Consider the following 23,120-nt stretch of genomic DNA (forward strand, 5'->3'; position numbering starts at 1 on the left):
ACGTCTTGTTCTTTTGATTTATATGATTCATGGATTACTAGTGGGTTGAACGTTCAACAATATTCTTTTTTCGTTTCTTTTAATACAATCCCTTTGCTGTCCTTAATCCTCCCCCATCATCATCCTTTTGTTTAGCCAAATGCCGCTTCCCAAGGTCCTCTCTGGAAGATCACCATATTATATCCCTAAAGTCTTTTGCCAAATCCCTAGCGCTTGTCACGCAGTGTGTGGCTACATGCATGTTTTCACCTTGCTGATTTTCAGCCCACCACCACCAAAAAGAAAAAAAAAAAAAATACATTGATTGTGTTGTTCCCCTTTACAACCCAGGATCCCAGGTACATTTTTAGGGGATGCATGCTTTCCATTTGTAGTTACTAGTGGAATTGGATCTTTGGTCCTCCATATTTTCTAACTAGCCACTGGCACTTGTTGCTCTACTGAAAAACCACTTATTGATGTGTTTACTTTTTTCCATTAATTTGTTGTTGGACTCTTTATCGAACACTTAGCCATTGTCTAACAGCTTTCTGGTGCTATTGTGTTTGAGGGTGGGTGACCCTGGGTATCCTGGCCCTGTGCTCCTGGGCAGGGGTGAAGGGCACTTCCCTCCAGCCCCTCCTGGGTTTGTGGGGACAGGCATGGGGAAGTCGGGCCTGTCCAGGCTCCACCCTTCTGGAACAATAGGCACCCATGAACTTGACTACACAGGCCCTTCCCCACACAGAAGCCAGGGACATGGAGGACACCTCTCAGGTATGGGGAGATTTGGGTTGTGGGAGCATCACCCACCTACATGACTTGGAGACCATGTCATGTGGCCCTACCACTGGGCAGGGGCCAAGACCATCTCATACTCGGGCCACACTGGGGACCTCACATTCTCTGGTACTGCCTGGCAGCCACTCAGCCTTTGTTTTGGAGGTGTGCAGGCTGGTACTCTGTGCAATAACTTGGTGGACCCCGCCCAGACTTCTGGAGGAATAAAAGAATTATGTTGGCAGCCAGTTTTGTCCCTGGTTTTAAAGAATATTGTAGGCTTGAAATACAAAGTTTAAAAAGGACAGTTTTTTTTGTGGTCTTTTAGTGCTGGTTTTTGTTGTTTTTAAATCAGAATTCAGGACTGCACTGTATCATAAAATGTTTTGTACCAAAATGAAGCTTAGAGCTATATGTTTAAAAAATAACAAAAAAGAGAGCAATAGGCAGAAAACTATTTTGTAGATGGTATAATTAACCACAAATTATAACAGAACTGAGAAATTATTGAAAATTAAGAACATTCAGTGAGGTCGCTAGTTTCACAAATATATAATTAAAAATAACTTTTGTATGTAAGAACAATAACTAGAAAAATATAATGAAAAAATCTATTTACAATAACAAAATTGTGTAGAACTTATGTGAAAATTAGAAATATTTACTAAGTAATACTCAAATAAATGAAGAGTCATGTTTCTGGATGGGAAACAAAATTTGTAAAGTTAATTTTCTCACGTAGTTTATAGGATTATTCCAATTAAATACCAATGTAAAAATCTGGGACACCCAAAAAGAGCAAAACTGCTCAAGAATCCCTAAAATCACTTACCACAGGAGTGGTCCTATGAAGGCACCGCTGGCCTTGCCTCTGGGCAGACAAGTCAGGGAAGCCTGGATATTGGGAGGCCAAAGAGAACAAATAATTGCTACAATGAAGACACTGGAATCCTGTTTCTTGAGGGGCAATGTGAGCTAGCCACTGGAGACATGATTTCTAAAAACACTCTGCTTGTGAGGTAGTGACCACCCACTGCCAAAGGTCTGATAACTGCTTAGAGGGGAATTAAGCATATGGTTAAGTTACTGAGCAGCCACAGATCCAAGCCAATATCTCCCTCCTCCTTTTCAGGATATTGGGGTTTCCTCCCTAGGAAGTTTTCTTCTTGGCGCAGCAGAGGGACAAGATTCTGAAGAGTTTTTCCAGTAGTAGGGATGGGTGGCCGGGCCTAAGCAATCTAAACCTCTTTCGTGGTATGGAAAAGGCAAGAGAGAGCTTTTGAGCAATTACTAGCTGAACAAGAAATAGTAAGAACAGCAGACATTTAAAAATTATGTTGTGAAAAGGAATTTTGTAAGTCACTTTTCACTGTAAATTGCAAATGTTACTGAAATTGATCATTAGTTTAAATCACATACAAATGTCAGAGTAAGCCTTTGATATTCAATTGCTGTATATCTGCCTATATTCCAAAGTAAATAATCCCTCTCAACACTCAAGTTTTAACAGGGTGTTCTTAAAGGGTTATACAAATTGCTTGATAACAGCTGTTGGTTTAACAAATCAGTAGTTTGGTTCTTTTAGGGGAACACTAGTCCAGAAAACCTTTGCATTATTTCTCTTTTTTCATGTGTGAATTCATATGTGTGGTGGGGGGGCTGGGAATGGATATACTTTGAGTACACAAGAATCACTCTGTTCACCTTGCAGGTAAGCGGCCTCCAGACTCGTATTCAAAGCCTTTCTCTGGAAAGAGATATATGACCTATACATTGTTGTAAGTTCACAAAAGAAAGCTCCTTAGTCCAAAAAGCCTGGATGCTAACTGAGGTATAGCCCTTGACGATGTTTTCTTCCCTGTGATTTTTTAAAAAATTTGAGGTTTCAGCCAAGATGGGTATTTATCCAATTTTGGCTACTATGAGGTTTTCACATATCTCTATCTTTTCAGACAGCCTAGGAATTCAGAATTCCTTATGAAACATTTCAGGTTGAGGCAGGACCATCAGATCTTTCCCGATCCCACTTCTGCTTTCGGGTTTTACATGCCAAATGGGTTTTCTCGTGCCGGGTACAGTTTGACAACCGACCGAATCTTCTCCCACATTTTTTGCAGCCGTATGGCCTCTCAGCCACATGACTCTGCAGATGAAGCACAAATTCTTTGTTCTCTGGGAAGGTTTTCCCACATTCTGGACATTTGAATATCTTCTTCCTTATATGGATTCCTTCATGGCGACTCCGATGAGAGTTTTGACGGAAATTTTTTCCACACTGAGAACATGAATAAGGTTTCTCTCCTGTATGGATTCGCTCATGTTTATTAAGGTTTGTTTTATGATTGAAGCTTTTCCCACAGTGACTACAGTCATAGGGTTTTTCTCCAGTGTGGGTCCTCTGGTGGGAAATAAGGTAAGAACTTTCATTAAACTGTTTCCCACACAGTGGACAAGTGTACCATCTTCTTGTTCTCCGATTTCGGGTAAGTGCAACAACATTGATATCCACATATTTTGAGAGTTCCTCTAGTGGAGTATCATTTTCAATGGTAATTAAAAGATTTCTCATTTTCTTTTCCTTTGGATTGGATGTATTCAGTCTTTTTTCTTTATGGCAATCTGGAGGTTGCTTGGAGACCATGAAACAATCCATTTCATCACATTCTGAAGACTTTTCTCTATTATCTTCATCCTCAAGATTACTGTCATTGACTTTGAAACAAAGAGAGAATTTAATAATTTTTGAGAAAGATGACACCAGGTGGGGAAAAAACAAGTCTGATTTCTCATGCAGTAATAACCTTGCAAGTCACAAATCTGAGGACTGGCATATTATTGCCATCAACATTCCTTTCCTACTTTTACTGAGGGTGGGATACATGACTGATAAATCTTTCCATACCCCATGATGCAAGCACAGTTTCTTTTCACTTAAAAAAAAAAAAAAAAAAGGAAAGAAATGAGTAGGACTATACTGAAAGACTTCATTGTTTGTTTTCTGAAGAGGCACCAATTACTCACTCAACAAGATCATACTGACCTTATATACTATGTAGAACAGGGGTCCCCAATACCTGGGACACAGACCAGTACTGGTCCGTGGCCTGTTAGGAGCTGGGCCGCACAGCAGGTGAGTGACGAGTGAGTTAAGCTTCATCTGTATTTGCAGCCACTCCCCAGTGCTATATCACCACCTCAGTTCCACCTCAGATCATCAGGCATTAGACTCTCATAAAAGCACTGGTCTCTGGTGCCAAAAAGGTTGGAGACCACTGAGTAGAGCACTGAGCTAAGTACCAGGAGATAAAGGACATAAATACTAAAGGGTACTACTCATAATCCTTAGGAGGCTGGTAAGTGAATGGTAAGATGAGTTACTTCCAGGTTCTCATTACATTAAATATTACAGAATCATAGTAAAAGACAATATTATAGTATCCTATATAGTGAAAGACTAAGCAATTAAAATGACGAAAAATAAAGAAAGCATAGCATAGTCACACAATGGATTGTTATTTGGGCATTAAAGTGATTACTATAACTGATAAAACTACGATAGAGGTCAGTAGTGGTCTTTTGCGGGGAGGAAGGAAAGTAGTGACTGGGAGGGGGCACAAAATTTCTGAAGTGCTAGGAACAGTCAATTTGGGGTGGTGTTTAGACAAATGTGTACATTTTGTGAAAATGTGAGCTGTACACTTATGATTTGTACTTTTCTGTATTTATATTATGCTTCCAAAAACTCTGTGTAATTAACATTATAAAAACTAGGTAACAAGTCTTCCTCTATAATAGTTCAACTTAAAACCAGAAAAAAAAATATCAGTCTTTCAAAATCTGATCAATTTCAATTCTGTTTTCTGGCCATTTTCTTATGACTTCTTTTACAGTTAACTCTAATATATCTGGAGTTTAAAATCACAGTTTGCTATGTTTATAACAAGTCTAATATTGGTAAAGCCAGCCAGAATATCCACTTCTACCTTTTTAAAAAAACTTGGTTTTAGTTTTCTCATTTAAACTGGTGTCTAATATTTAACAATAAAACATTTCTACTTTACTCCTATTTTATAGCCATTCTGAATGAGAGCTTTCATTGTTTTATTTAAGAATGCTATGATAGTTACATATTTATTTTTATCTACCTACTTTAAAACTATTGAATATAATAATGTTTTAGTTGATCCTTTTAGATTTTCTAAGTACAGATCAGGGTTTGTACTAAGTACAAAAAGGGTTCCCTCACTTTCCAATATTTATTCTTTATAACCATTTTTGCTTCCAAAGGGCTAAATATGTTTTGAGGACATTTCATTGAAATTCATATGGCTTTTCTTATTTTCCTGAAAGTGTCAATGAATATATTTTACATTCCTTTAATGTACTAATTTTTAAAATTGAAAAATGAAAAGGTATACAATGAGGAAGTCTTACTCCAGTCCCTACCCCATCCTTTCTATCGATCCCCCAGGCAGGTTTTATTAATTTCTTTTTAGTCTTCCATTGTTTCTTTAGGCAATACATTTTTTTCTCTTCCTTTCTTATATAAGATACATACTATATATATTTCTGCTTCTTGTTTTATTTCAGTCGTTACATTCCAGTGAATAGAGATTATCACAGTATGATGTATGCACATACCATCTTCAACTCTGCAGAAATATCTGGATTGTTTTCAACCTTGTGTTTTCACAATACACAGTGAATAACCTTCTCTGAACATTATTTTCAGTGTGTGCTGTTGCTATTATCTGTAGGTCAGAGTCCCAGAAGTGGAACTGCTGGATCAAAGGACTAATGCATCTGTAATATGGGTACTTACAGATTCCCATACATAGGGACTGTACTTTTCTGCATGCTCACTAGCAATATAGCTCCCAACAACCTTACCACCAATGTGTTGTTATGTTTCTGATCTGTAAATCTCAGATTAAAAAAAAAAAGGTAACTCGGTAGGGGTTTAATTTGTATTCCTAATTATGAGTACGGCTGGTCATATTTTCATGTGTTTAAGGGTAATTTGTATTTCTAAGAGAATCTGTTGGACTTTCTCTTCTTTATTTCTAGAAACTCTTTATATGATATGAATTATAACTACTTCCTCCAATTTATTGCATTTTATTTGTGTATATATTTGTTTTAATTTTTTTACTATAATGACTTTATTTTATTGAGCTTTTCTTTTTGAGCTTTAATTAGAAAAGCCTTCCTAATCCATGGTTATTAAGAAATTCACCTATATTCTTTAACTCTGCTTTTTTGGTATTAAAAAAAAATGTTTTTTAACTTATGACCCATCCGTTTTTCTTGGTGTGCAAAGTAAAGTATGATTCACCAAATGGCTACTGAGTTGTGCTCTAATACCTTTTATCAAAAAGTTCCTTCTTACTTTGCTGAATGGAGATTCCAACTTTTTCATAAACTAAATCCCCAGTGTATTTGAGGCTATTTCTGAACTTCTTATTCCATCCCATTGGTCTGTTTACTCACATGCCAATATCACACTATTTTCATGACACAGGCTTTGGATTAGAGGCTGCTTTAACACCTGATAGTACTAGAACCCCTCCTGCCCCACTGCTCTTCTTTTCAACTTTCCTGGTTACTTGTATTTATTTTTCCATTTGAATTTGTTATCAGATTGTCTAGTTCCAGGGAAAAAAAACCTATTGGCATTGTTACAGGAATTACATTGAATTGATGAACCAACTTGGGGAGAACAGATCTTTTTATGTTAAATTCTCCTAGCCAAGAACAAAGTACTTCTTTCCATTCATTCGAGTCTACTGTGTCTTTTAGAAATATTTTAAAGTTTTCCTCATAATTTTTGTACATTTCTTAAGTTTATTTCTAGATGTTTAATCTTTTTTGTTCCTATTTTATATTGTTTACATATATGAAAGCTAGTGATTTCCATGTACTGTAATAATTTCACATCCTATTGCCATATTGAATGTTGTTATTTTTTGTAATGAGTTTTCAGACATTGTCTAGGGTTTTCCAGCTACATAATTTTATGTAAATAGCTGTAGTTTTCTCTCATCACTTCTTATACATCTAATTTCTTTCTCATTTAACTGCACTGGCTAATACTGAAATACAATATTAAATACAGCAGTAGTGATTGATAGTGGGCTTCATTGCTATATTCCTAATTTTAGTGGGAATGCCTCCCAGTACTTCCCATGATGATGATGCTGGCTGAAAAGATATTTAAGTACCCCATTAAGGAAATATCTAGTAAGTACTATTTTGTTAAGTGTTCTTATGAAAAAGGGGATTGTATTTTGTCAAATACCTTTTCAATAACTATGAAAATGATCATACGATTGTTCTCCTTTTTATTATAAGATGGATTATATTAATACTTTCTAGTATTAAATCATTTTTGCATTCCTGGAATAAACTTTATTTGGTCATGGAACTTTTTATCAGGCTGTGGTATCCTTGTTACATTAATTTCATAAAATGAATTTGGAATTTTTCTTTTTCTATACTCTGGATTTTTTCATAGCATTTGAACTGTCTAGTTTTTAAAAATTTACAAGACTTTTCTGTGAAACTGAGGCTCGTCCTTTTTCTTGAGTTGGGGGCCAGTTTTTGACAATTTCAATTTCCTTGGTGGAAATTGGTTTATCTGTTTTTAAATCTTTCTATTAGTTCCTCCATTTTTTAACTTATTGATTTCTAATTTAACATTTATCAATACTTTGTTTTTCTTTATCTTGTTGTTTTCCTAACTTTGAGTCAGAGGCTTACTTACGTTTTTCTAAGTTAACATACATGTTTTTACAGCTATGAATTTTCTTCTGAGTACCACTTTAGGTTATACCATAGATTCAGATACATAGTGTTTTCTATAAAAGTTATGTAATTTTAATTTGTATTTCCCCTTTGACCCAAGGTTACTTAATAGTTTTTAAAATTTTTAGGTGGAACTTTTTTTTTCCAATTTCATGAATTTCTAGTTGTATTGTAATAGATCTTATTGTATTACTTTTACTCTTTGCAAACATTGAAGCTTTCTGTTGCAGAGTATGTAGTCAATATGTAACACTCTTGTGAAGGTATATTCTTTTACCACAGTACAGGGTAGATATAACCATAAGAACTAACTCACTGAGAGTTTAAGTGTTCTACATTTCCAATTATTTTCATGTAGTTCACCTGACTACATAAGGACACACAGTCTGTTCTCCTCTCTCAAGGGCTCTTTGATTCCTGTCCCTGCAAAGTTTATTCCCTTACACTTTTCCCTTTGCAAACTGACCAAATGTTATTATTTCAACTATTAGCTATATGCTGATGACTCTCAAACCCTTACATCTGACCTCCAATCCCAATGTCCAAGTGCTCAGAGGAAAATCTGATTTTATTTCCTGCTATGGAAAGAAAATCCATCTTCTTCTAAACTCTGCTCCTGGGTCCAAATCCTGCCTTGACCTCATCGTACTTCTTTATAATTATAATGGGTTCACACTGTTTATTTTTTTATATGAATAACTCATCTTATAAAACAAATTGGAAACTCTTGGAGGGCAGGAATGGGGCAATATGTGTCTTTTTAATCAACTCCATAACCCAACTCTTCCTGAGGAAAAACAAGTGACATTTACTAAATGTTAGTGAATGCTTCTAAGCTTTTCTTTTTTTAAAATCACACATATATCTTTGCCGTTTATTATTTAATTCCAAGCTTAAATCATCAGCTTCAGGGTATGCATGAGGAAGGCAGAGGGGGAGGGGAGCACTGGATCTCAGGTTCATGGCCAAATTGTTCCTGGAGCTGGCAACATACCCACCAACCAGTCACCCAAAATAAACGTTAGCTTTGCCCAAACTCATGAAAAACTCAGTGTAATAAATCTTATCTGTTTATACTTTTCCCTAAAATACAGAAAATATAACAGAATAATCTGTGGGAAATTAACCAGGCCTATTATGGATCACTATCCTCACCATACAGTTTAAGACAACTATTGTACAATAGTCATTATGGATTTTTGTCACCCCAGACAACTCACAAAACCCACTCTCTGATCAACTTCAGCCTCAGAAGCAAAGAGCCCTGAAGTGAAAGTAAAAAGTATTAGGTACACAGCAAAACAATTTTTGAGGGCTCCTGACTCTAGGGTAACATTGTACTTCTAGAGAAGAGCTGAAACATCTCTAGGCAGCTTATGGAGAATCTTATGCCACATAAATTCATATGTAACACCGAGGATACTTATTATCCATTTCTGGGAAATGAGTACAAATGAAGGAGGCCCCATTCACTTACCATATAGGAAACTAATTGACAAAGTTATGAAAATTCATCAAGGAAGGCAGTATAGCTCTGGGCCAAGACTACAAGCTCTGATGTTAGATTCCCAGAGTCCAAATCCCTGTTCCACTACTTACTGCTGTGTGACCTTTAGCAAGTGTCTTAACTTTTCTCTGCTTCATTTCTATCATCTATAACATAACTCCTATACCCCACAGTACTAATAAATGCATGCAAAGTACTAAAGTACAAAGACTAATGCCTAGCACATAATGCCTAGCACATAATGGCACACAAATGCTTAATAAGTACTAGATATTATTTTCATTAACAGTGGAATAGATTTTCACTTACAGTAGTAGTCCTCAAAGCTTGAACATCAAGAAAATAAAAAGACTTAAAAGAGTTTGCTACGAGTCCAATGAAAACACTAATTTAAAATATAACTGTTGGGAAAATAGCTCTGGATCTGGAAAATGGATACAGAAACAATGTGCCTGCATTTTCTATCTGAATGTTTGATGGTAGTATACCAGTGGTAGCTCTTGCTTACCAAGATAAGTCTCTTTAGCCCTTGCTGTCCCCAAGATACAGGGAAAATGGCCACCCACAGTTGGAGCAGGCTCTGCTACATGGGAAAAATTAAACATATGTGTGAACATGTGCTTAGGTGGTGTGAATGGTGTCTTGAAAAAGTCTGAGATGAAGTAAAACATGCTTTCCCTATAGCATTCAACCTGAACACAGAAGGGACTTGATTTCTTACCCAGTAACATCATCTCCCCAACACTCTCTTCTTCCTTCTCTGAGGTGGGCTGTTGAGTAGGATTCAGGCTCACACATTCTTCTTGGGAGTGAAATACATTTAAATCCTCAAAGACCACCAGCTCCTGAAAGAGCAACAGGCACCTTTCTTCTTAGTAACAGAGGTTCCTTGACATCCCTGGTGATAAGACTGAGACCCGAAGATGAGGGAAAGGACAGTGAAAGAGATCTGTAAGTCCCACACAGATGCAGCCAGACAGGAAAGCCAAGCTCACAGGGAAGCTAAAGGAAAAGCAGAAGAAAAATATCTAAGGAGGCAGTGAAGGACATGCCTATTCTCTTTGCTGACTCCCAGGAATGTGTTTTTATATAGCTTAGTTGAGCAGGGAGGACAGCAAGAGCAGAGAAGGTGATGTTCTCAAACAGTGAATAGGAAAACCAAACCTACCTCAGGCTTAGCTTTCAAGCACACAGACACTGTCTCTTGTTTCTGCTGAATTCCTTCTCTGGTCAGAAGCTTCACTAAGGGACGATGTTGCACTGGAGAAAGAGGAAGCTGTAGTTAATGGAAAAGTCAGTGACTCTACTATGGAGACTCTATCCACACCCTGAGGCCAGGCTGTCCTCACTCCTTTAGCAGGCAACTCATGGCCTTTTCTGCTCCTATAAGCCCAGTCAAGCTGTAAACCACAGGGTCTTGAACCTATATGGGGTCTCATTATGAAAAGAATGATTCCCCTAAGTACCTTTTAAAATTCCCATTACTAGTAATGGGAAAGTTGGGGGAAGGTAAAGTTTAAGGTGCCCACAACAAGCACAGAATTTCCAAAATTCTACATAAACTGAAATCAATTCAAGAATCCTATCCATCTATTTATCCTAAAAAGACATCTCCTACCCCCACAACCTGAATGTTTGTAGAAACCTGATACTACAGAAGATACACAGTTTACACTCCCAGCAAACCATTCAAGCTCCAGTTTGAAAAAAGATACCTCCTTGCCCCAATATGTTTACTTATTACAATCGACTCCTTTTCTCAATACTCACCATCCTAACTGGAATTTACTACTAGCACAGAAGCCTATCTTACTCAGCTCCACCAATACCATCCCTTCTCTTCTAGTGAAACAGAAGACTGTTCTTACCTCTGTTCTGAAAGTTTGAGCTCACATCCTTCATGATAACCAAGGTCTCCTTGACTTTCTCACTGGGCTGGGCCAGGCCTGGCTTGGGCAAGAAGGTGAGGAAGTGCTCCAGAACCAGCTGGTGGATGGTCTTGGGCCCACCAGTAGCATCTCGAAGTAGGTCTTGGCCCAGCTTGGAGTTTGGAGGAACTCTCAGTATAAAGGACTGTTTTGGCTTCGGGGGCATAGGAAACACTTTTGCAGCCATAGTATCTTGAAATCACACACCACACTTGTTTCTGCAGAGCTTCGAAACCCAACTCTTACTAAAGGAAATCTGTTGGAAAGCTGGAGATGACAGAAATCATGGGTTACCTACAAGATTGGGCAGGGCATGCTTACAGTCCAATATAGGGCTTGAGTAGTGAGACCACATGAGAGCTAAGTCAGAAAGGAAGACAAGTTGGGGTAGGGAACTCATAACTGAAACGCACGGTCCTTGAATGGGATACTTTTAACAAAGCCTGAAAGAAAGATCCTGAGAATAAAGCCAGAGGATGTTCAAACCTCAAGGGCTGAATGAAAGGAAGTAAAGGCAAGCGGAAGAAGACCAAGGGCCATCCTCCAGGGAAATACAAAGCGCAAACTCGACTGGGAAGAGCTGTTTAAACTCATGCCGATAGAAAGAGCAATGAGCTCGAAGCTAGGAAATCGGGGGCCCAATATCGAGGGCATATGCTTAGAAGTCAGTTAGCTTGGCCACTGGATCTGACCGAAGGTTCCTCGGATGCCGTTTGGGGGAAGGGGGCAGTTGATGTCTCAAGTAGCAAACTCAAGGGCCCATGAGGTGTCCACATGTGGCCTTTTGACTCCTTAACGCTGAGAAAGCACTGCTGAAGGCAACAGGGGACATCCCAAGAGGGGCCACCGGGCCTGGCACACTGTAGATGCTCCCCTATCGGTCAAGGGCCACCTTTACCGCAAAGCCCAGCAGGGGCATTGCCTGGGGCGCGTTCCCGGCTCCCTATCACGCCAAGCTCCTCCATCAAAGGACCACGCTCCGATCCCCAGAGGCTGTCTCAGCCTGGTCCCTGCATTCGCGGAGCACCTTACCTGTTGGAGGTTCTGCGGCACCTGGGCGCTCAATGAGGGCGGCCCAGAGATTTAAGCTCAGGGACAGATCGGGAAACTAGGAGCAAGAGGCCGAACCCTCCCCTCGCCCTTCCGAATGTCCTCACAGGTCGCGGACGACTATTGGTGTGGGCCACCGTCAGTTGGAGAGCACAACCGGGACGCAGTGCTTTCTGGGAGGCTGGGTACCTCAGCACCTGTGACGTAACGCCCGGTGCCTGGTTTCCGGTGCGATAGCCTGGTCTCCCCGCTCGGAGCCAGCAATCTGCCTTTGAGAAGGCGAAGCTGGAGGCCAGCTGGCAGAGCTTTCAGCGCCAGGGGGAAGGCCAGGCTGGAGGCAGTCATTTTATCTGTGGCTCTACTGAGAAGACGGAAAACAGAAGGATGGCTCCATCCTCCCATGACGGGCTGGTAACACTCCAGGTACGCGCTAACTCTAGGGGCTCCTGGGAAACGTAGTTCGGCTCGAAACATCCAATGGGACGCCGCCCGGCGCGGCGGCTGGGGCAGGGCAGATCAGGGCCTCGACCGGAAGCGGGTTGCCTCTGAGACCGGAAGGTCTGCGCCAGAATGCCGAAGGTGCCGCAGCGGCGTTCGCTTTGGGTGAAAAGATTGCGGAGGCGGCGAGTGGGTAACGACGCAAGGCGTCTGCAAGGTCCAGGGTCCTGTTATATCTCTTCTGTCAGGGACGTCTCCTAGGTCTGAGCCGGCCAACCCTCCTCTCCGCCGCTTACCAACTTCAACACTGCGATTTGGTCATCTAAGAAATCCTCGTCGTTCTCGGACTATCTCCGTTTCCGTCCTCAACTTCAGCTTCTCACGGACGCCTCACGGCGTCTTTTCTGTCTATTGTTCCCGTACTCAGTTCCCATACACTGATCAGAGTTGGGATAACCCAAGGGATTGCCTTTTTCTTCTGTGTAACACCAGCCTCCAGCAGCATTACAAAAGTAGTAATATAAGATGAATGCCTTTTCTTAGCACTATAGGTGACTCACTTTGGCCATGGTTTAAACTATGTTATAAAGAGACTAATGTGAAAACTGTGTGGCACCAGAAATTAAAACCCTGCCTTTTCAGACATCAAAATTACTAAAAGACCTTTAATCGAAGCAGTGTGTTTTGAACTAGAAGACAATAGATACAGCAGTAGAGAATACTAGGTGCCAAATTGATCTGAATATATGGGGACCTATATGAAAGGGAAGCATTTCAATTTAGTGTAAAATAGGTGTTGCTAGTAGAAACTGTCTATTCTGGGAAAAAACTAAGACTCCTGTCCATATGCTACATATAAAAAGTGGAATTTAATAACCAATAAAAACACTTATGAGAACATTAAGTTTAATATTGAAGCAAAACAGGAAACATTCCTTAAAGTATAAACTTGTGTGACTATATTTTAAAAAATTTTAAAAACTATTAATAATACTGATTCGAATATTTTCCTTTCAATCATTGTAATCAAAGAGAAGTGTTTAATTCATTTTGTAAAAGTAAAGCAGCTGATGGTGTGGATCCTATTGTAAAATTTGTTTAAAAGTTCAACACTAAAGATAATATGATTTGATTTATTTTGTGGTAAAAGTATGTATGCAAGTTTAGAATAAATTATATGATTAAAAGCAATAGAAAAAACTATTAATAAAGTCAAACAAGAAATAAACTGGAAAAAAATTGTCAAAAGCCAGATAAAGAATTAGATATTCTCAAATACAAAGAACCCCTGCCAACTGACAGAAGACAAAGGCAAAGACTATGAAGTCATTCCACAAAGTGGAGAAACTAACTGGTCATTAACATTTGAAAAGCTGCTTAGCCACTTTTAAAATAGTTTGGCAGTCACTCAAAATGTTAACATAGAATTACCATGTGATCCAGCAATTCCATTCCTAGGATAAACCCAAGAGAAATGAAAACTATGTTCACATGAAAACTTGTATATGAATAGCAACATTATTTATAATGGATGAAACGTAGAAACAACCCAGATGTCTATCAACTGATGATTGATGATTGGATAAACAAAATGTAGTATATCCGTATAATGGATTATTACTCAGCAATAAAAAAGGAATGAAGTACTGACACATGGTACAACATGGATTTACCAAATGGAAAGTGACTGCTAATGGGTGCAGGGTTTTGTTTTTGGGGTGATGAAAATATTCTGGAATTAGTGATGTTTGTACACATTGTGAATTATATTAAAAGCCACTTAATTATACACTGTTTATTTTTAATTTTTAAATTATAGTTGCCATTCAATAATAGTTTCAAGTTTACAGTATAGTGGTTAGATATTTTTATAACTTAGGAAGTAATTCCCGTAATAAGTCTAGCACCCACATGGCACCATACATATTTATTATATTATTGACTATATTCCCTGTCGGAAGCCAGCCGACCAAGTCAAACCGGGTACCTGAATGGGGGAGCGGGGACTGAGAAAAAAGAGAAGACAGACAGGGTGCAGGAGGGAGAGCAGATCTCACACTGCCTCTCCGAGTTTATTTCTTAACCTCCTTTTAAACACAGTCTGTTTTCCTTGTGCATTTCAAAACAACACAAAAGTAACATCCTAAAGATCCAGGTGCAATTGACACTCCCTTCAACACTCCCTTAGGCTATACTTAACCTTCTTCTTCCTGAAATTCAACAGAACCAGCCTTTTCTTTTTTATGCAAGCAGGCCTCCTGAGATAAACCATGCACTCTTTTGAATTTGGGGAGCTTCAGCTCCCTACAATTCCCCCTTTTTTACTTTATAGTAGACTGTGCCTGTCTTAGGTGGCTTCCTGCGAAACATGGAGCTTACCCGTCATTGGAACATGTATTCCATCATACATGCCCTGTCTTAGGTTGTCCAGTTTCCAAGAAGTCCTTACCCGTCTTTGACTACCAGCCACTATATTGGGGTATTTTTATTTCTTAACTTTATTGCATGTATCTCGGAACCAACATCTCGCACTGCTTGTATTACGCATTTCACAAGATGAAACAGGCTAGAACGATAACAAATCCTAATAAATGAGTAAATGGTCCCCAAGTAGGGACTAAACCTTTTAAACCCTTTATAAATTCTTACATTGTTTGACCAGTATTTATTTGTAGTTCGAGAGCTTCTTTTAAGGCTACAAGAATACCTGCCACAACAACAGCCACAGCCCTTATAGATCTTCCTAAGGCCGTGTTAATTTTTTGTAAAACCTGTAACCCATATTCATCAAACCAAGGGCCTGTAAGGTTAACAGGAACCATTATAAATGGTGGTTATCTAAGCACAAGAACAGAAGTGTTAACAGGAGTAACACAATTAGACAGCTGACAATTATTAACACAAGTCCGGCAGCCAGTTTCCAAATATGAGTCTGCCAAGCGCCAGAGCTTGTTTTCCAGAGTCCAGCAGATAAAGCAGTCTCAGTGTTATAAGGCCGAGAAGTCCCAAACAGTTTCATTAAATCCTGTTACTGGATACAAAGTGACATTCTCTTGATGACAACGATGCCACCATACTGAATCTTTTTGCACATGCCTCTTCGAGTGACAAAGTTCAAACGGAATTGTATCATTATTGCTGACAGCTTTGCCATCAGGAGCCCCAAGCATAACAGCTCCTTTCTTATGCTAAGGCTGCTCCGTGATATTCAAACACCCAGGTTGGGAAGTAGAATTGAATAGAAAACAAATAGGTAGTCCTATTGCTGATCCGGAAAAATTAAAATTATCATATACATATTGCTGTTCCATGGCTAATGGCAATCCTAAAAGTTTAGAGTTATTAGAAAAAACCTGGATCTGTGGCCCAGACCAAACAGTTGGATGTCCCATCAGAAGAATAATCTCGATGTTCATTTTCGGCATGCTGCACTAGTCGTTCAGGCAACCAGCGTGCTCCGTCAGCTCCCTGCGGAAAAACACAAACATGCCCTCGCCCCCATATTAGTACAGGATCTGGTCCATTCCATAATAGGGGTATAACTCCCCCTTTTTTATTTTCTCAAGTTGAGTCTTTAGAAAGCCATGGGCACGTTCCACAATGCCTTGACCTTGTGGGTTGTAAGGAATACCAGTTTTATGTTCAATGTGTAACTGAGAGCAAAATGTTTTAAAAGCGGCACTAGTATAACCAGAGCCATTGTCTGTCTTAAGAATTTGAGGACATCCAATAGCTGCAAAGCAGCGTAAGCAGTGATCAATAACATGTTTAGTGGCTTCACCAGTCAAAGCAGAAGCGAAAATGAATCCAGAATTTACCAAATTCAGGAATGTGGGTTACATCCATCTGCCAAATTTGATTCGGTATCAAACCACGGGGATTAATACCATAATGAGGAACATGAAAAAACTGAGGGCAAGTGGGACAACTTTTTATAATTTGTCTTGCTGCTTCTCTGGTGAGATGAAATTGCTTTCTTAGATAAAAACTATTTTGATGATGTATAGCATGAGATTGTCGTGCTTGTTCAACATTACTAGCAAGCAGACATAGGTGGGTGGCTGCATCAACAAGTGCATTAGCTTTAGACAAAGGACCAGGGAGATTTGTATGAGCTCGAACATGAGTCACATAGCAGAATTCTTTTCTGTTGTGCATAGCCAATTGAATTTGCGCCAATAATGAATGCACCTCAGAATTGTGGGTAACAATATAAGGTACAGTCTCCAATATAATTAAAGCTTTAGCAATGTATTGACTATCGGTATATAGGTTAAGGGGTTGTTGAGCGAATATTTGAAAAATTGCAGCAACTGCCCGCAATTCTACAATCTAAGCAGATGCAAGGGATGTTTGTATGACAATAGGATTTTGGTTGTCAACAGCATACACGGCTTTTCCATTAGAGGAACCATCAGTAAATATATTAAGAGCATTCTGTATTGGGGTGGTCTTAATTACACGAGGAAAGATAAATGACTGCATATTAGCAAACTGTAAAAGTTTGTTACTAGCATAATGATTGTCAATTTTTCCTGTATAATATGCAAAGGCTATGTTCCATGAATCAGAATTTTGAAATAGCCATTTTAATTGCTGCTGAGTAAAGGGTACTACTATAATATGTGGCTCTTTGCCAAAGTACTTTCTTGACTCTTCTCTTAACAGCTGTATGAGAGAAGCCACTGCTTCATGATATGGATTGAGAACTTTAGCAGGTGACACAGGGAGATGGATCCATCGTAAGGGTCCATGCTGCCACAAAACGCCAGTAGGTGTATGTTTTGTAGCGAGAACATATCCATACCACTCTTGAGTATAGTCAATATATTGTACCTGCTGGGCAGATATAGCAGATTCTACCAGCTGTAAAGCTTTTCTTGCTTCCTGTGTCAATTGTCTAGGTGATGTAGGAGACACATCGCCTTTTAATATATCAAACAACGGTTTTAATTCTCCAGTGGTAATATTTAAATGAGATCTTACCCAATTAATGTCCCCCAGAAATTTTTGAAAATCATTGAGAGTTTTCAAATGATCTCTTCTGATCTGTATCTTTTGAGGCATTATCACCTTGGGATATAACATGTATCCTAGATAAGTATAAGGCTCTTCTCGTTGTACCTTTTCAGGGGCAATTTTTAGTCCCCAATGTTCCAATTCCTTCTGTAATTGATCATAGCACTGTAAAAGTGCAGGCTCGTTTTTATGAGCTAACAGGATATCATCCATATAATGAATTAAATAGACTGTTGAAAATTTTCTCCGTATGGAAGCCAATGCTTGAGCCACAAATTTTTGACATAGTGTAGGACTATTGGCCATGCCTTGTGGCAAAACTTTCCAGTGATACCTTGTCATTGGTTTTTTAAAATTAGATGAAGGCACACTGAAGGCAAACCGCTTACAATCAACAGGGCATAAGGGAACAGTATAAACTTTAGGAATAGCAGCCGGAGAAGGCAACCCAGGCTGCAATGCTCCCATTAATTCCATTGTCTGGTTTACAGCCCTTAAATCTTGTAAGAGTCTCCATTTTCCTGACTTTTTCTTTATTACAAATATAGGAGAATTCCAAGGGGAATTAGATTCCTCAATATGTCCGCTCTCTAGCTGTTCCTGTACTAACTGCTGAGCGGCTTGTATTTTTTCCTCAGTCAAGGGCCACTGATCCACCCATACAGGATCCTCGCTTTTCCAGGTTATTGGATCCGCATGGGGTACAGGTTGTTCAATGACCCCTGTTAAAAATATCCAAGCCCTGCTCGAGGTGTCAATGGCATAGGCTGCAAAGGGTTAATTATTCCTTGATTATATCTCCCCATGCCCTGAAATGGGAGCTGTCCCTGATCAAACATTTGTTGAGCAATTATCTTATTTGGGCTATGGAGATATACTCCCATCTTTTCCATAATATCTCTTCCCCAGAGGTTAACAGGCAATCCTGGAACAATATAAGGTTGGAGGTTGCTCGGACAAGTTCTGTAACAGACCTCCCTGGGGATTTCCCTGCTGAGGGATGAAAGTTTGCGTTGCCCCGTAACATTGTGCAGGGGCCCGGGGCGGGCCCCTCCATCCGTTTCCCTGAATAAATTGGCCTGCTACATTGGTCTTAGACTTACAATCTCGTGCCCAATGCTTTCCTTTTTTACATTTTGGACACACTCCAGGCATCCTTGGGACATTGCCCCTAGTGGGACACTGTCGAATCTGATGGCCTGATTCTCCACATCCAAAGCACACACCAGCATTAATCCCTCTTCCTTTCCCATATTTTGCTTGACCTGTTAACACTTGCTTAATAGATTTTCCTTGCAGTGCTGCAGCAATGGCTATTCCTTGGGTATAAGAGGGCCCAATGTCCGAGCAAAGTCGGATGTAATCTCTAAGATCCCCTTTCCTTTTAAAAGGTCTAATTGCGGCCTGACAAGCAGAATTAGCATTCTCATATGCTAATATTTTTACTAGAATAGTTTCGGCCTCGGGATCACTGATAAGCCGACCTGCTGCATTCAACAATCTATCAACAAAATCTTGAAAAGGCTCATCAGGTCCTTGCCTAATCTTAGATAATTCTTCAGTCTTTCTGTTACTACAAGGTAGAGATTTCCAAGCTTCTTTAGCCGCAGTATTGATTTGGGCATAAGCGCCAACAGGATAAGTTAACTGGTTTACATTTTCTTTATATGGACCTTCACCAGCAAGCATATCGTAAGTAATTCCATTATTGGCTCCCTTGTTTAATTTAGCAGTCCTTTCACAATGCTCTCTAAAAGAAGTATCCCATAATAAAAAATCCCCACCGGGTAAGCAAGCTCTTGCCACAATTCTCCAATCCCAAGGCGTCAGGGCAGAAGCCGTAAGTCCTTCCACCTGAGCCAAGGTAAACGGAGCGGTAGCTCCATATTGAGCACAAGCCGTTTTTAATTCTTTTAATATCTTAAAGGGTAAAGGCTCATGTCCCCTGGTGCTTTGCCCTTGTTGATCATGCTGATCTATTACTGGCTATAACTGTGGGATGTAGAGGATGTGAAAAATCCTCTGGAGTCAGATTTTTACTCGGAGTGTCCATAGGAGGTAGTTGCAGCGGTTTATCGCCTCCCTGTTTCCCGTTTATTTGCACAGTAAGTTGCTTAAGTTGGCGCTCAAGCTGATCTATTTCTCTACGAATGTTATCTGGTACTGCGGGTTGGGCAACGCCTCCAATAGCTACAAGTGGAGCTGAATTTTCATCAGGCGAATAATATCTAGCGGCCTCCTCCTCCTCCTCATCATCATCAGTAAAAATGGAATTGAAAGGAGGGGGAGGCATCGGAGGAGCAGAAGGCACAACCCCAGCAGCCTCAGATTCGTCATACTCATGAATTTGATCTCTTTCATGCCTAGGGTCTAAAGAATCTCTAATCAAAGTCCAAAGCCCAAAAGTATCTGCCGGAACCTTAGTAGGTCCGTGGTCATCATAGTAATCCCGTAACTTTTTACCCACTCTTAACCATGTCTCTAAATCAACTGTCCCTTCCTCAGGGAACCAGGGACAAACTTCTTCTATAAATTGCAAAAACTTCATTAACTGTTGCTGAGCTACTTTAGCTCCTCTAACTCTAAGCATATTCTTAAGCATATGTACAAATAGCAGTCGACTATTTCCTTGGCCCATTATATTTTCTCTTACAGTTTCTATATTTACAAAAACTCCTGCGTACTCACCTTCACCGCCCACGGCTTCTTTGGCCAATCTCGAGTGCACTCTTCTTGCGGTGGGTCCTTGCTTTTTCCCCCCGTTTTCAGGTCCCTGTTCGGGCGCCACTCTGTCGGAAGCCAGCCGACCAAGTCAAACCGGGTACCTGAATGGGGGAGCGGGGACTGAGAAAAAAGAGAAGACAGACAGGGTGCAGGAGGGAGAGCAGATCTCACACTGCCTCTCCGAGTTTATTTCTTAACCTCCTTTTAAACACAGTCTGTTTTCCTTGTGCATTTCAAAACAACACAAAAGTAACATCCTAAAGATCCAGGTGCAATTGACACTCCCTTCGACACTCCCTTAGGCTATACTTAACCTTCTTCTTCCTGAAATTCAACAGAACTAGCCTTTTCTTTTTTATGCAAGCAGGCCTCCTGAGATAAACCATGCACTCTTTTGAATTTGGGGAGCTTTGGCTCCCTACAATTCCCTATGCTATACTTTATATTTCCCTGACTATTTTGTAACTGCCAAGTTATACTTCTTAATCCCTTTACCTTTTTCGCCCAGCCTCCCAACCCCCCTCCCATTCTGGCACCTATCAGTCTCTATACTTATGTTTGTTTCTGTTTTGATTGTTCATTTATTTGTGTGTTTTTTGATTCCACACGTAAGTGGAATTGTATAGTATTTGTCTTTATCTGTATGACATTTTAGCATAATACCCTCCAAAAGTCCATCTATTGGGGTAACCCTAGGGATTGCCTTATTCCTCTTGTTTTAAAGCCTATTTGGTCTAATATAAATATTGCTACCCCAGTTTTTTGTCATGTCCATTTGCATGAAATAGCTTTTTCCTTCTCATTGATAGCCTTGCTGGGTAGAGTAATTTTGGTTGCCATTACTTTGACTATTGAATGCCAGTCCTTCTGGCCTGCAAAGTTTCCATTGGGAAATCAGCTGACACTTTCATGGGAGTTCCCTTGTAGGTAACTAACTACTTTTCTCTTACTGCTTTTTAAGATTCTCTCTTTGTCTTTAATTTTTGGCATTTTAATTATAATGTGTCTTGGCGTGGGCCTCTGGGTTCATCTTATTTGGGACTCTCTGCACTTCCTGGACTTGTATGTCTATTTCCTTTTCCTGGTTAGGGAAGTTTTCAGTCATTGTTTCTTCAAACAGATTTTCAATCCCTTGCTCTTTTTCTTCTTCTCCTTATGATGTGAATGTTTTTACACTTGTTGTCCTAGAAATTCATTAAACTATTTTCATTTTTTAAAATTCTTTTTTCTTTTTCCTGTTTCTATTGGGTTTTCTGCTACCTTGTCTTCCAAACCGCTGCTTTCATTCTCTGCTTCATTAAATTTGTTATTGATTCCTTCTAATGTAGTCTTCATTTCAGTTATTGTATTCATTTCTGACTGGTTCTTTTTTATGGTTTCTATCTCTTTGCGTAAGTTTTCACTGAGTTTAAGTATTCTTCCTTCAAGTTCATTGAGTATCCTTGTAATTAGTGTTTTGAACTCTGTATCTAGTAGTTTGCTTGCCTCCATTTTTTTTTTTTCTGGAGTTTTGCTTTTTTTCTATCATATGGGACATATTTCTTTGTTCCTTCATTTTGGCTGCCTGAAAAATGGTACCCTTTGTGTGTTTCTATGTAATAGGTAGATTTGCTACATTTTTCAGTCTTGGTAGGGTTGCCCTGTGTAGTGGATGTCCTGTGGGGCCTAATGGTGCAGACTCCCTGTTCACCTGGGCCAGGTGCCCCAGGGGTGTATTTTGTGTGGGTTGTGTGTACCCTTCTCTAGTAGTTGAGCCTGAATTGCCATTGGCATGTAAGTGGGTGAGATTGACCTGGCCATGAGGACTGGCTATGACTACAGTGGAAGAGCTGTAGTGTAGGGGTGACCCTACATAGTGGGATTTGCTGTAGTGGGGCTCTGGTGCTTGCTGAGTCCACTCTTAGGTATGTTGTTTGTGGAGCTAATGGGGTGGTTCTCTGGTATGGCCTGAAGCTGGCTACTGGGTGTGTTGGTTCTGGAGCCTCTTGGGAGGTGCTTTGGTGCAGGCCCAGGTCAGCTGCTGCCTATGTCCAGCCCAGGGCCACCTGGTAGGAGCTACAAAGTGATCTGTGGTTAGTAACTGCCTGTGCTGGACTTGGAGGTGCCTGGGAGAAGCTGCAAACCAAGGCCCACTGCCACTAGTGTGGGGGCGCTGCTTAGCAAGAGGTACAGGGCATGCCAAGTCTAGCCACTGCTTGTTTGGGGTTTATGGACCTTTGAAAGATTTTAGGAAAGTCTGAGGTACAGGACAACTATTGAAAGAAGTTTAGGCTGGTATGCGGGTTGGGTAGGTTCTTAGGGAATCACCAGGGTGGAGCAAACTTGATGGAGACTCAAATTTGGTACTCGCCTGCACCTGTAGGCTATGTGTGGTGAGGGCTCAGCAAGGGAACAATAGCCCTTGCCTGCTGGCTGTGTGGGGAGGGAGCTCAACAAAGGAAAAATGGTACTTGCCAGCAGTTTAGTCCTGGAGAAAGCTGTTCCTCTAGCCCTTGCCCTGAAGCCAGACAATTCAGTTCCTCTCTGTATGTTCCTGGTGCTTTTTGAGCTGCCGCCCCGGTGCTGGAGCTCTGAGTGAGTGAATCTGTCAGCGAGTATGTCCCTGCACAGGCCCTTTAAGAGGAGCACTTGGGACTTCAGGAGCCCTCTGTCTCACCCGGACTGAATCCCCACTGAGTTTTATAGCCAGATGTTGTGGAGAATCTGCTTCATGGTGCTGGTAGTCTGGGCTAGAGAGCTTGCTGTGGGTCTGGGACCTCTTGCTCCTCAGTGGGACCTCCAAGCCCAGATATCGCTCCTGATTCTTAACTGCCACACATGATTGTGGGACCAGCTGCTTTGTGTCCTCGCCTCTTCAACCAGTCTTGGCATGGCTTCTTTAAATCCTTAGA

At 40.3% G+C, this 23,120-nt stretch overlaps 1 protein-coding gene and 1 long non-coding RNA gene across 2 annotated transcripts; one reads left to right on the forward strand and one right to left on the reverse strand.

The window, feature by feature from the left end:
• Positions 1-1,214: 1,214 nt before the first annotated feature.
• Positions 1,215-12,223, reverse strand: ZNF200 (zinc finger protein 200). Its single transcript, XM_039885121.1, has 5 exons — positions 12,031-12,223; positions 10,939-11,265; positions 10,239-10,330; positions 9,792-9,915; positions 1,215-3,471 (listed from the first exon to the last, which is right to left on the reverse strand). The coding sequence occupies exons 2-5, from the start codon at positions 11,183-11,185 to the stop codon at positions 2,747-2,749; spliced, it is 1,188 nt and encodes a 395-aa protein (XP_039741055.1). The 5' UTR covers positions 11,186-11,265; positions 12,031-12,223; the 3' UTR covers positions 1,215-2,746.
• Positions 12,224-12,332: 109 nt separating this feature from the next.
• Positions 12,333-13,114, forward strand: LOC120620312 (uncharacterized). Its single transcript, XR_005657810.1, has 2 exons — positions 12,333-12,471; positions 12,735-13,114. It is a non-coding gene; the product is annotated as an uncharacterized LOC120620312 (long non-coding RNA).
• The last annotated feature ends 10,006 nt before the right edge of the window (positions 13,115-23,120 follow it).

Source organism: Pteropus medius, unplaced genomic scaffold (assembly GCF_902729225.1).
Source record: "Pteropus medius unplaced genomic scaffold, Ma_sr-lr_union100, whole genome shotgun sequence".
Lineage (NCBI taxonomy): Eukaryota > Metazoa > Chordata > Mammalia > Chiroptera > Pteropodidae > Pteropus > Pteropus medius.